At 33.6% G+C, this 13,769-nt stretch overlaps 1 protein-coding gene across 1 annotated transcript; it reads left to right on the forward strand.

Moving 5' to 3' along the window:
- Positions 1–260: 260 nt before the first annotated feature.
- On the forward strand, positions 261–863 carry LOC145674105 (uncharacterized). Its single transcript, XM_081743930.1, has one exon. It carries the CDS (start codon positions 261–263, stop codon positions 861–863), a length of 603 nt encoding a protein of 200 aa, XP_081600056.1.
- Positions 864–13,769: the final 12,906 nt, after the last annotated feature.

Consider the following 13,769-nt stretch of genomic DNA (forward strand, 5'->3'; position numbering starts at 1 on the left):
TGGTGTGTGGCATGAAAGTAAAAAGAGGAGAGGAACTGCTAACGTGTGAAGGCCAGTGTCAGTCATGGTTCCACAAAAACTGTATAAACTTAACAAAAGGAGACCGTGATGCATTGAAAAAAAACGCAGGGTAAGTGGTTCTGTAAAAGAGAAGACTGCGAGCACCGTGGCAAGACAAACAAATCATTGATCTAATGCAAAAAATGGAGAGTGACTTAGGCAACCTCAAGAAAGACAAATGAAGAAAATAAAAGAAGACAATGGACCATATGAATAGTGACTTTGAAGACATAAAAAAGGACATCAACGAAGTAAGGACTAAAATTGGAAAAGTAGCGGAAATAGACAACGTAAGGGAAGAAGTGGAAGAACTAAAGCAATACTCAAGGCGAAACAACCTTGAGCTTCATGGAATTCTGGAGAAATCCGGAGAAAACAACGATGCTGTTTATGACATTATCATAAACTTAGCACAATCTCTACAAGTTCCACTTACGAAAGAAGATATAGATGTAGCACACAGGATTCCCACCAGAGCAACAGGGGTTCCAAGACCAATTTTAATAAAACTCAAGAATAGATGGAAGAAAGAAGAGCTTATGGAAGCAAAAAAGAACAAAAAGGAAATCAAGTGTAAAGACATAATAGGACTTGACACTCGTGGTGCTGATGGAAACAAAAGAGTATATCTGAATGACAATTTGACAGAACGGAACAAGGGCCTCTTGAAGAAAGGTAGAGATCTGCGTCCACATGTTAAGTATGTGTGGGTTAGTGACTGCAAGATATTGGCTAGGAAAAGCGAAAATGACAGAGTGGTATGGATTAGGAGTGAAGAGGATATCGACTTACTAAGGAAATAAATTAAGATAATTATGTAGCAATTTAGCAATAAATGGATGGTTATTTAGATCTAGGATTAGGACTTAATTGTAAGGATCTTTATTATGAGTCTGTTTTATAATATTTATTGTCCGAAAATTATTGACTACAACAGGAAGGTGTAACATATGTAATAATCAATGCGAGAAGCATAAGAAATAAATTACACAAAATAGAGACAATATTGCATAGACTATCGCTAGTGGATTTTTTTGGTAATTAGTGAAACATGGGTTGATAAATTGGAAATAGATTACTTTAATATAAGAGAATATGTATCAGTACATGTGAATAGAGATAGGACTGGAATAGGTGTAGCAATATATATACATAACCCTTGGCAATTTAAAATATTAAATAAAATTGAAAAAGAACACAGCATTTTAGGGATTGAAGTAAAAAAAGATAACATAAATATGATTGTAATATGTATATATAATCCCAATAACAAAAATAGTCCGCTAATGATAGAAGATCTTGAAAACATATTGTCACGATATTCTAATAGAAAAATAATATTAACCGGAGATTTAAACGTTAATATAATTAATTATGTAGATACTTATAGAGTACCTTTACTTGTGTTAATGATGTCCTATCGTTTGTTACTATGTAATATAAAGTACCCTACTAGATCTGGTAACACAAATGAGTCACTTTTAGATCATATGTATTCTAACAATTATGAATTACAGCATGTTGTATGTACCATTGAAAATGATATTAGTGATCATAGGGTATTAGTAACAATTATTAAAGGATGAGAAACTGAGCATAGAGGAAAACATGAAAATTCAGAAGAGCGGGTTTCTCACCACATTGACCATGATAAAACTAAAAAATATTTTGAAACGCAAAACTTTAATAATGATGATAATGATGTAAATAAGCATTACAACAATTTTATTTCATTCTTAAATAATGGAATAAAAACTTCCACTTCGGTTAAAAAGAAAACAATCTCAAACACTAAACACTATACACCAGTAGCACCTTGGGTCAGTAAAGAATTACTTGAATTAATCAATAGACGAGATATCATCTTTTCAAAAACCAGGAGATACCCTAGTAATGAAATATTAAAAGAAGAATATATCTTTTATAGAAATAAAGTAACGGAAGAAAAGAGAAAACTCAAAAACATATATTACCAAAATAAATTTAATAATTCGTTAGATAATCCGAAAAAGTTTTGGAAAACAGTGAATGAAGTACTAAGAAATACAAACAATTTCCCTAACAAACAACATTTCACAATAAAAATGGAAGATAAAATAGTTCCTCCGGAACATGTACCAGATATTTTTAAAGGTTTCTTTGACACTGTTGGTTCAAATCTTGCTAAAAGTATTAACGATTCAAGTCCTATCAAATATATGAAAGAGAAAATAAATAACAATTCGTTTTTCCTAAGCCCAGTCACAGCCTACGAAATTCGGAAGATAATAGGAATGTTGAAACTGAAATCTAGTGCAGCTAAAGACAAAATAAACAATAAATTTATGATTAATTACAAGGATCAATTAAGCATATACATTGCTTATCTTGTAATTCATTCATTCACTTCGGGAACAATACCCACTAATTGTAAAATAGCTAAAGTAATTCCAGTTCATAAAAACGGAAATGTTGAAGACCTAAATAACTATGGACCTATATCAATTTTGCCTGTGCTCTCAAAAATAATTGAAAAAAAGCGTAAAATTTAGATTAGAAAATTACTTAAAATCTGTCGATTTCTTTTACGAACACCAGTATGGGTTTAGGGAAGATTTCTCAACACAATCAGCAGTTTTAGACATTAGTGTTAGGATAGAAGAGGCTTTAGATAAAGGACAGGCATCAACAGGTTTGTTTATTGACCTTCGCAAAGCCTTTGATACAGTTAAACTTAACATTCTGCTTAACAAACTTAGTAATTTAGGAATTAGAGGACTTGCATTGCAATGGTTTAAAAGTTATTTAAATGGACGAAAGCAATATGTTGAGGTAAACGGTTTCACAAGTGCAGAACAGACAATTACATGTGGGGTACCACAAGGTTCCTGTTTGGGGCCTCTCCTATTTTTAATATATATAAATGATGTAGCAAATATCAAACTAAATGGTAAGTTAGTATTATTCGCTGACGATATGTATGTATCGTACACAGCGGAAAAGAAAAATACACTAGAAAATATAATACAGCAGGATCTAAAACAACTGCAGGATTGGTTGAATTTCAATAAACTTTCACTAAATGTAGAAAAAACCGTATATATAAGTTTCCACAAGCAAACAGATATACATATAGACCATAATATAAATATTTATTTGAAAGGTCAACAAATAAGAAGAGTCACTGAAACTAAATACCTAGGAATAATAATTAATCAGCATCTTGAATGGGGACCACACATAAAATTTTTGTGTAAAAAAATCTTACCAATAATAGGGGTGCTTAATAGATTTAGAAATATATTATCGCAGAACCTTAAAAAATATCTACTATGCTTATGTACACTCTCATCTAACTTACATGAACATATTATGGGGACGTTCGAACAAAAGTGCACTGCAACCACTACAAATTTTGCAGAATAAGGCATTACGTACCCTGTACAATCTACCACGCTTAAACCCAAATGTAAATACCTATAGCACGTCTAAAGTATTACCAATAGATTATTTAGCTAAAGAATCAACTATGTATTATATGTTTAATGTTATGAATAAGAATATACATCATAATATAATAGTAAATAGAAATAGTCACTTTCATAATTATGAGACAAGATATAAAGAAAAAATACATGTGGAATCTTATTCTTCAAAAACATACGGGACAGGAGGGATTAAGAACTATCTCATAAAATCATTCAATGAAATTCCAACGGAATACAAACAGTTGAAATCAAAATCTTTATTTAAAAAACTGATAAGAGAGCTATTATGGCAGTAACTAAGAATATGAAGTGTAATAATATAAGGAACAGCATTAAAAAAGTGGCAATAAATGGAAGGATAAAATCAACAGATATTGCATTACTTTTATTCTTGTTTATGTATATTATGTATCAGCAATTTAATTTTGTATATAAATATGTATAAGAAATGTAACTGTATTGCCCCTTAAAATGAGTCCAAGACTCGTTGGGGCCTGGAGTCTGAAATAAAAAAAATGATATGACAATGGTCTCATTTGTAAGATTGTGTCCCCGGTGGATGAATGGATAAGCTCTTCGCCTTGTAATCAAGGGATCCCAGGTTTGATTCCCAGTGAGGACAGAGGAAGTCCCTATCCCTTGTTCAACTGTAGGTTCCATCATTCGGACGTCATCATCGGATGGCAGGCAATGGCAAACCATCTTGGGTTCACATTGCCCAGGGACCTTCGGGTCACAGCCCTGCCCTCGGGAGGAACACCTCATCATCTTAGTCTGTATTTCAGAGGCGCTGATGGTACGTAATACAATTCCCAGCCACCAAATACTCCCCCATACAGTCCATTAAACTACCAGATGGTGCCCAATTTCAACACCCTCTATCAGCCAAAGGAAACATAACACCACTTTCGTTACTGCCTATTATTTCTCCCGTACATCATATGTGCAAATCATTGATCTCAGAGTTGTGGACGGTACCTACAAAAATCCGAATATAACATGTAATTTCTCATATACTCCATTATAAATATTTGCGGTATTTTGGCCCTACTTCTTTGAAATCGTTATCTGTGTAGTCGAAAAATGTTTCCTGAGAAGTTGCCTTTATATCTATAGGAATACAGGAAAAAAGCGAGGCAAATAGAACTTTTATTTTTGACGAGAACTTACACAGTGTACTTTCATGAATATCCATTATTTTGTATTTTTTTCTCCAATGCTTTGGGTTTATGATGTTGTCCAATATGACGAAGAAACAAAATGTGGATGAATATTTGCAGAATACATAAACAGTTTCTTGAAAGCAAGAACGGAAGCTAGTGGGTGGCCATCATGGTGTAGAACAGATGAAGTAAAGAAGAAGTATATTCGGCAATTTTATGAAAAGTAAGGGATGCGTCTAAATATAAAGAAAGCTAAACATCCAGCCCTTAGGAGTTTAGCTAAACTAATTTTAAATTCATTTAGGGGAAAATTTCGTCAATGTGAGAACATCTGTCATGTAAGCATCAGTAATGACCCGAAGGAATTATATCATAAATTGACATCCGATGATATAGAACTCCATCAAATATTTTCAGGAAATGATGACATGTTGTGTGCATATTGGCAATACACAGACGAAGTTCCTGTTTCACTACCAACAGTAAACGTTGTCATAGCCGCATACACAACAACACAAACAAGTTTGGAATTGTACAAGTATTTGGAGCAATTACAAGAAAGAGTATTGTATTTTGAAACTGATTCAGTAAAAAAAAAAACAGATGAAAGTCCAATTCCAACTGGTGACTTTTTAGGTGATTTAACAAAGGAATTACTTGAATATAGACTCATATATCTCAGAATATGTGTCACCTGGACCCAAGAACTATGCACTACACATTTTTGATCCCAGTACGAAGAAGGAGTAACGGGTATGCTAGATACGAGGTTTTTCACTAAATTATAAATCTTCCAATCACCTAAATTTTGATGTAATGAAGAAAATGATAAGACATAATGAAGAGGAAGCAGAAAAGAGAAGAATCTCGACCCACATAAATCAAAAATACAAATGAGAAAAAAAGCCGCAGGAAAGATCATACTAACGTTAGCATGACTGAAACCAAAGTCTATAAGGAGAATTATATAAAACGAAGAAGAATTCCAAATTCATATGATACTCTTCCATATGGATACACTCCTTCCAACAAAAGAAGAAGAAGATAATTGTAATACGGTCTTTTATGAATATAAGGATGAAGAGAGAATGCTCTTTAACATAGATACGACGTCGAAACATCCCTTTTCATGTATTGTTGCCTTACCAAGTGGATATGGAAAATCTTTTTCTGTAATACGATTCCTGTCTAATTTATCACGTATGGTCAATACATTGTTTCGTCATATTTGTTGGTAATATGCAGTGGCAAAATACATACAGAGAAATTTCGATAAAGTACAATTTATTGAAGGTTTACCTAGAACAAAGGACTTTTTACCTGAAACTGGACCTCATCTTATTATTATTGATCATATATATGAAGTGAACTGCAATATACCTAGGTAGTTGATTTCTTTAGAAAAGGTTCTGATCATAGAAATCTTAGAGTAATATTTATTACACAAAACACATTTCATCAGAGAAAAGAAAGCAGACATATGAACTTGAATTGTTCTTATTTCTTATTATTTAAAAATCCAAGAGATAATCACAAATGAAATATATGAGTTATCAGCCAATTAGTGAGAATCCAAAATGTCTTCAGGAAAGTTTGAGCGACGCAACAAAGTTAGCACATGGATATTTATTTATTGATTTAAAACAGGATACGCCAGATGAAATCGTTTTTAAAAACTAATATATTCGCTGATGATATTTATAATTACTTTTATGTTCCAACGAAATAGAAGAAGAAGAAAATGTGTTTATAATGCTAGTTTTAAACTGTCTTTGTTCATTCCTTCAATATGTCTGCAAGAGTAAAACACGGATATCTTCTTCGTACGCTTAGTAAAGCTAATTCTTAATTACGTAAAGCTATAGTGTCAAATGCAGACTCTTCAGTGATTCGCAGTATTTGCAAATGTTGTTATAATGTATGAAAAGGGGACATACCTTTTACGAAGAGATAGAAAGGAAGTTTAAGCGATACAAAAGGACGCTTCGATAACTTGTGAACAAAGGGAACTCCATCGAGAAGAAGAAGAAGCATTTATTAGTGCAACAGGGTGGATTCTTACCTCCATTGTTAGCCCCTATTTTAAGTGGTGCATTATGAAATTTACTATTCCATTAGTAAAATGGAACACGCAAGGAAAATTATTTTAGATCCGCCTGAAGTTCTTAATCGTATACAAACACCTTCACCATCTCTGGAGAAACGTGAATGTAGTTTGGATCAAGAAATACAACAGATTTTACATTCATCCTCTATTAGAGATGAAAAATGGAATGAATATAATAATGTTCTTCAAAAATATTTACATTTAATACGAAAGCAAGAAGAATCTGGGACACTTTCGATTACGTCAACTAAATCAGAGAAGCCTGAAGTAGAAGAAGAACTATTGTTATGTATACCCAAAATGTTTCGTAAAAGAGCTGAAATACTACTGCATAGAATGAAACATTATGATAATACCAGTGTGATAATAAACTGTTTACATGAAAGGTGATAAACTAGGATCTCACATTGTAAATTTAATTTCACTATATTTTTTATTATTAAATTTATTACTACGCTGTTCAGTATAAATGAGAAACAACAAATCGATTTTCGTCTTTATGAACAGAAGTCTACTTCGTCGATACCCTCCAAAGGTTGAGTATCGATTTCACCCCATTATAGCTGTATTTGTACACTATCAAATAAGCCAGTCAGTCATTATCTATGAGTTTTAGTTTGCAAAACATTTTCATTTCCAACTTTAATCTTTCACCTTCAATGTTCATATCACTGTTCTTATCAGCAGATGCACTTGAAAAACTGATGATCATTCCATTAATAACTCCTTGTTTATCGACACACGTATGAATTCCGGCTAGTTCTTTACATGTAAGACACTGCGATTGTACGCGATTCTAAATAGTTCTTCCTTTCTTCTCTAACATCACAATTTTTCATCCATTAGTTTTCGCACCACCAGTTCGTTTTATTCGTCCAAGAGATTTTATAAATGTGATTTCCACTTGAGAATTTAAATAGTCCGAAACAAACGGGGTCAAATGTCCAAATTTTTTCCCACTCTGCCAAATTTAACTTTACTCCAAACCCAATCCTTTACCAACACGAATCACTGTCGCAAATATATCACTGTCCACTCCAATACAAATTAATTTGGTATTCGTTGAATTAATACCACATTCAACACTTAACAAGTACTATTTTTAGTAGGCATAGTTGATCCACAAGCACTCAAAGAAATGTTACTCCAGTAGCTGATCAACACAGAATAATAACACTATGCATACAAGTGTCTGTGTATGCATGAAGGGGAGGACGAAGAGGAAAATTAATGGTTCATCTTGTTTGTACATGCCACCATACACTTACAATGAAGATACCAATTCAATAAATTTAAGATCGGGCATGTTACGTACAGATATATATTAAACATGCATTTCCAGTTTGTAAATATGTTAATAATGCACCATTATCTTCTAATTTTTCAGTACAGCGTCCGGGTAAAATCACATTCAAATGTCACTCATGTCTACCTGCCATATATCGTTGTAATATTCATACTGTTTACAATACGAAATGGTACGCCAATCTCTAAATCTTGCATTTTTGTAAAGGGTACCAATGATGGCATATTATGCTTATCTAATAAATTCATTGACGTTGTCATCTTTGACTTGACTTTTCTTCCTTCGCAACAGCTGATAATGGAATGATCTGCACAAACACATATATGCACTACGTTTCTACGTTCCGTCTACGACATCATCATTCTTTCATTCGCTACTTTTCATCACGTGATCCTCAGCTATTCACTCAAGACCACGGAAATGACCATTGCCAATAAGTCATGTTTCATCTTGTTCATGCAGGCGTCTCATTGGAATAAAACCAAGGCTAAATTTCGATGCTACTGCTGCTGCAACAACCCAAGGAAAATTCAATGTCTATGGAGGCACCTGCATATACGAATTCTCATCCAACATTTTCAAATATATATATATATATATATATATATATATATATATATATATATATATATATATATATATATGAAATACGATATTCAGCTTAGCAACTAAGACCAATTCGATCAAAGGACAAATTTCATACTGTCTGGTACCAAAACCTGTTCCAATGGACACTCACGCTCTTCGTAGGAGGGGGCAGGCCCAATACAAATTGACGCTCACATATACCTAGCAACAAGCAAAACTCACGATCAGAAGAGGAAAATTTCATGTTTTATTTTGTTTGTATATACGATAGCCGTCCAAGAACATGAATGCATTCTAGCATACCTGTTCAGGCCGGTTTAGGCCACAGGGAACATTCTCAGGCCAAGCCTATGGGTCAGAGGTCAAATCCAGCTATCCGGCCGGGCTTTTACTGCTGCCTTGTTTTCAGCAGAGTCAAGGTAAGGTATAAACTGTTAAAAGGAAAATAAACAGTGGCCGGCCCGAGCAACGTACTTTCTACTTCACAATAAAAGCCCACGAGCCCTATTGAGTTTTGCCTTGGAGGAGGAAAGTCCCTAGTGTCGTACGTCCCGCTCCACACATATTTTTATGGCGGAAGTGTCAAGTAAAATGATGACCCGAATTGAATGTGTTAAGTTTTCTTCGCCGCCATTATGTATATATATATATATATAAGGAATGCTGTGATAAGTACCCTACTTTTTCCGAGCGTTGGTAGCTTTTAATATAAAATATATAATGATATTTTAACACAGTGAAGTTTCAGTATTATACTTTCATTTTAAGTATTCCAACTCCTCTCCGTGGTGAACGGTAGAATTGCCATGAAATTCACCTTCAAATATTTTGTTCAGTAGTCTAATTTTAAATTGAAGAAAATTTTGTTTATTTTAATTGTCCCCTGTTTCTACACCTAGGTCAAAGGTGGCGGTGATAAGGAGATCTTTTATTTATGGCATAATAAAAACAATAAAAAAATAGCGGTCACACCCACAGATTGTTCACCACAAAATTAAGGGACCTCCATCACCAAACTAAGCAAGAAACTAATCATTACGTGGTTTCTGAAGATACACCATTTTAAGTATTCTTCTCATCAAGTTTGTATGATTTAATCTTGGGACAATGGTCAGGAGAAGTTGTCCCGTTCGATATTTTATGAAACAAATGTGAGAGATGGCTAAATCTCTTAATATTTATATACATAATAAGAATTTGCACGGTGATAACCTAGGTGTCTGTGTAGACAGTGGATATTCAATAGAAACATAATGGCGGAAAGGAAGATTCCGACGCCCCTGCGTCAAACATTTAAACCCTTATATTTCACTACTTAATTAAGCTAGGAAACAATTTTTATGGCGTTGCACTTCTGAAGAATGTAGATTTTCAGTAATTTACATTTTGCTCATGTCGGAGGTTTTGAGAGGGAAAAGGTAGGATAATTGTTTCTGTGTTTTTTTTTTTTTTCCTGCTTTTGCCTTTTCTTATTTAAAGATGAAGCTATAACTTTGGAAAGGTATAGAAGGGACAAGGACTCAAATTGGTATAAAAATTGGAATATGTGTTGTATTAGTTTTCCAACGATGTATTATTTATGATGCTAGAATAATTAGAGACAGTGCTTTGAATGTTATTTCTTGCACTATAGAAGCATAACAAGGGATGATTGAAGATTGTATCGATTATGGAATTTCAGTTTGTATTGTACCAATGGAATTACAATGACAACAACATTAATAATAATAATAATAATAATAATAATAATAATAATAATAATAATAATAATAATAATAATAATAATAATAATCCAAAACGTTTCATTGACTGTGCTGCTGATAACATTAATTTCCCGGAATATATGGTCGATGGAATAAAAAATACTTTGCATGGGACAATAATGGTTGAAGTACAAAAGACAAGAAACAAATGACAGTTTTGAGTACTTGTACTAACACTTTGTACTGACACATATTTAAAACATGAAAACGAAGTCAATTTCGATATTGTGTCATGTTATAAACCTAGAAACTGGATTACAAAGAATCCACAACCAAAAATCACGGCTTTCATCGCAGATAGCGGTGATCAGTTATCCTTCCATGAATAAGAGCATAATGATTTCTCTTTGCTACTGACAAATAAATAATTATCTTAAATGCAGATATTTCAAATTCAGTGCCTTGTCCTACTTGAGCGGGGTCCATGTTCAGCATAGGAGAGATTAAACCTATTACTAAGGTATTTTCCTTGCTATTAATTCCTGTATCACCAACAGACCAGTCAGCACAACTAGCATTCATGAAATATTTTGAAAAGCTTTCCAAGTTTGTGGACAATGATGAAAATGTAAAAGTTGTGCTAATTGTTGACATGGTTTTATATAAACCATTTAAGCAGCTTAAAATGGCTAATGATGTTGGTAATGGAAAGTGGCTCTTAAAACCTGGAGGACTACATTTGCTCAACTGAGAACCGAACATTAAAGGCAGATTAATTCTAGAGCTTTGGGTAGATAGTAGTATATATGGACCTGCAACCACAAGACAGGTTCTTGAAGGGAAACGTATTCCCCGCGGAATAGAAGCATACCTTAACACAATGTCCGCACTACTACTATTGTTTCTGAATGAGTTTGAAAATTAATAACCTGGTATGCTTGAAAAAGCTAATCAATCTGTCAGTGAATTATTTGTTTTCTCAGAGAGAGACAGTAAACTGAAACATTACAATATTATTGCAATTTCAAACGAAAAGAAAATTCCAAGAAACTCAAGGCCTTTTCAGAAAATAGAAAAACAATTTCAGAAATGTTTAAGTTTGCAAAAATATATACGTATATGGTTCAAATGATGTTACACTTTGTGAAAGCAGAAACTGGGTCGGGAAACTCGATTTTAGCACTTGCATCACAAAAGAACTTTCTAAAATATCTACTCTGTATGGATAGACAAAATTATGCAATGATGATGTCACTGTTCTTGTGTGAAATTATTTAATTAAAGAAAATTGACAAATTAACGTATGAATTAAAGAGTGGTAATTTCTTAGTAAAAAAAAAGTTGTACTCCCTTTACATGCGTTAACCAGATGAGGCTTTGGAACATATAAACAGAAGAATTAGAAACGAAAGGTGGTCTCACTGGAATTTCTCAAAATGAAGGACAAAGGATCAGATTTTTGGGGGACAGATTCTGACTTTACTCGAGTAGAGCTCGAGAACATTATAGAACTATCACATTCAGGAAAGAAAGCACATCATTAATGTCCTTTGGATCCAAGAAAGACAAGAAGATAAGGTTAAAAAGGTGGTAAGTACACTGAAATCCACGACAAATCCCTTTAACCTAAAGAATGGGAACCTGGCCTATCTTATCACAGGAAGAATATTTCCCCCCAAAAAACACGAGAAAACATGATCAATGCAAAAGTAATAGTAGACTAGTTGAGAGCAATTTTTATCGAAAAACGAATTTGAAATACATCTGAATATTTCCGGTCGAAGATGAAGAAAACAAAGCTCAAAACATGCAAAACTGTTTCTTAAATGGCACAAGTGTCTTTAAAGGGCAAAGTAGTTGAACTTAAGTGTGTCTTTGTTTCCACGACTACTCTTAGGATCAAGATTAATATGTGGTATTGACGTTAAATCTTGCTGAAGCCAATATGAATTTTGAGTTATACCCAAGGCACTCTTCTCTGCGGATGGTAAGATGCATCACTATCTATTAAAACGTAAGATAAGAATAGCGAAAAATGACATATCTTAGGAGATAGTGATTTATGAGCTGGGAGTGGAGCCAGAGCCAGCCAGTGGATCCAGCCTTTTACAAACTACGTTGTGAACATGAAATAGGTTCTTTTACATCCGTGAAAATAGCATTAATTGTGTGCCAGAACTTCAACGTGTTCGTAAACCAGAATATATATAAAGTCACCCAAGCTTTATCACATTTCTGCGTTTGTGTTTTCTCGAATTATTGGCAATATGAAGAGCTTCATTCTGTTTTTGATTAATATATAGCTCTCTCTGAAAATGGCCACACGTGATTTGAGGAAAGGAGATCAAGTGTAGTCTAATTTCAAATACACCCATCAACTAACATATTAAAGACAAGCTTGAAGAAACTCTTGTCTCACAAAAAAAAAGAATGAAGTTATTAATTTCTTTGCAATTAAACAAAAGAACATTGTATTGAGTTAGTTAAATAAGGCAGCACTAACTCATATTGAAGTGAAGGAGTTGGAAACAACGCAAGATTTAGCAGATAAAAAATAATTCTTCATGCAACATTTTTAAGAAAGAAATGACCTAATGGAATTCATATGTATTCACCTGATACAGATGCCCTTGTACTCGTGCTAAGATGATGATATGTTATGCTCGTTAACACAGGTAGAGCAATCTATCTTGTTCAAAGAATGAAACTGTTCGTACGTCTCAAACAACATATGTGACAACTTGGGGCTGTAGAAGTTACATCACTTTCTGGACTTCATGCACTTTCAGGGTGTGATACTACTGGGTATTTTATCGACAAAGGAAAGCAAACATGATGGAAAACCTTCAAAAACAAAATGGGGAACGTTTTTGAATATCTGGTAAAAATAGGAAAGCATTGTATGTTCGTACAACAACGATGCGAACTCTTAAAAAATGTGTCTGACAAGTATACATACTAAATACAAAAATCACCGACATGGGTGAAGCAAGATGGTTATTATACACAAAGAGATTTCTAGAAGATGAGAACTTCTCCCGAACAAGAGGAAGTTTGGGACCTCTAGTATAAATAGTCAGTTTGCAAGCTCATCAACGGTAACAGGATCTTCAACAGCATTCTACAGTCCCACGTCCTACTGAACATAGATGAAATAAAGTAGAATAAAAATATGAACCGTTATGTATAGAATTACTTCAGTATCTGAAACTATACTTGATCTTACTAGATGTAGCTGTAAACAGAAGTGTTCCAGTCCTTGTTCTTCTAAAAATCATACATAAAGATGTACAGAATTTGTGTGCGTAGAAGTAATGGAACAGTATGTGATAACGGAAGAGAAATCGATGAAGACGGTCACCCTGAGTCTGACGG

This window comes from Thermobia domestica, chromosome 17 (assembly GCF_964235325.1).
Source record: "Thermobia domestica chromosome 17, izTheDome1.hap1.1, whole genome shotgun sequence".
Taxonomy (NCBI): domain Eukaryota; kingdom Metazoa; phylum Arthropoda; class Insecta; order Zygentoma; family Lepismatidae; genus Thermobia; species Thermobia domestica.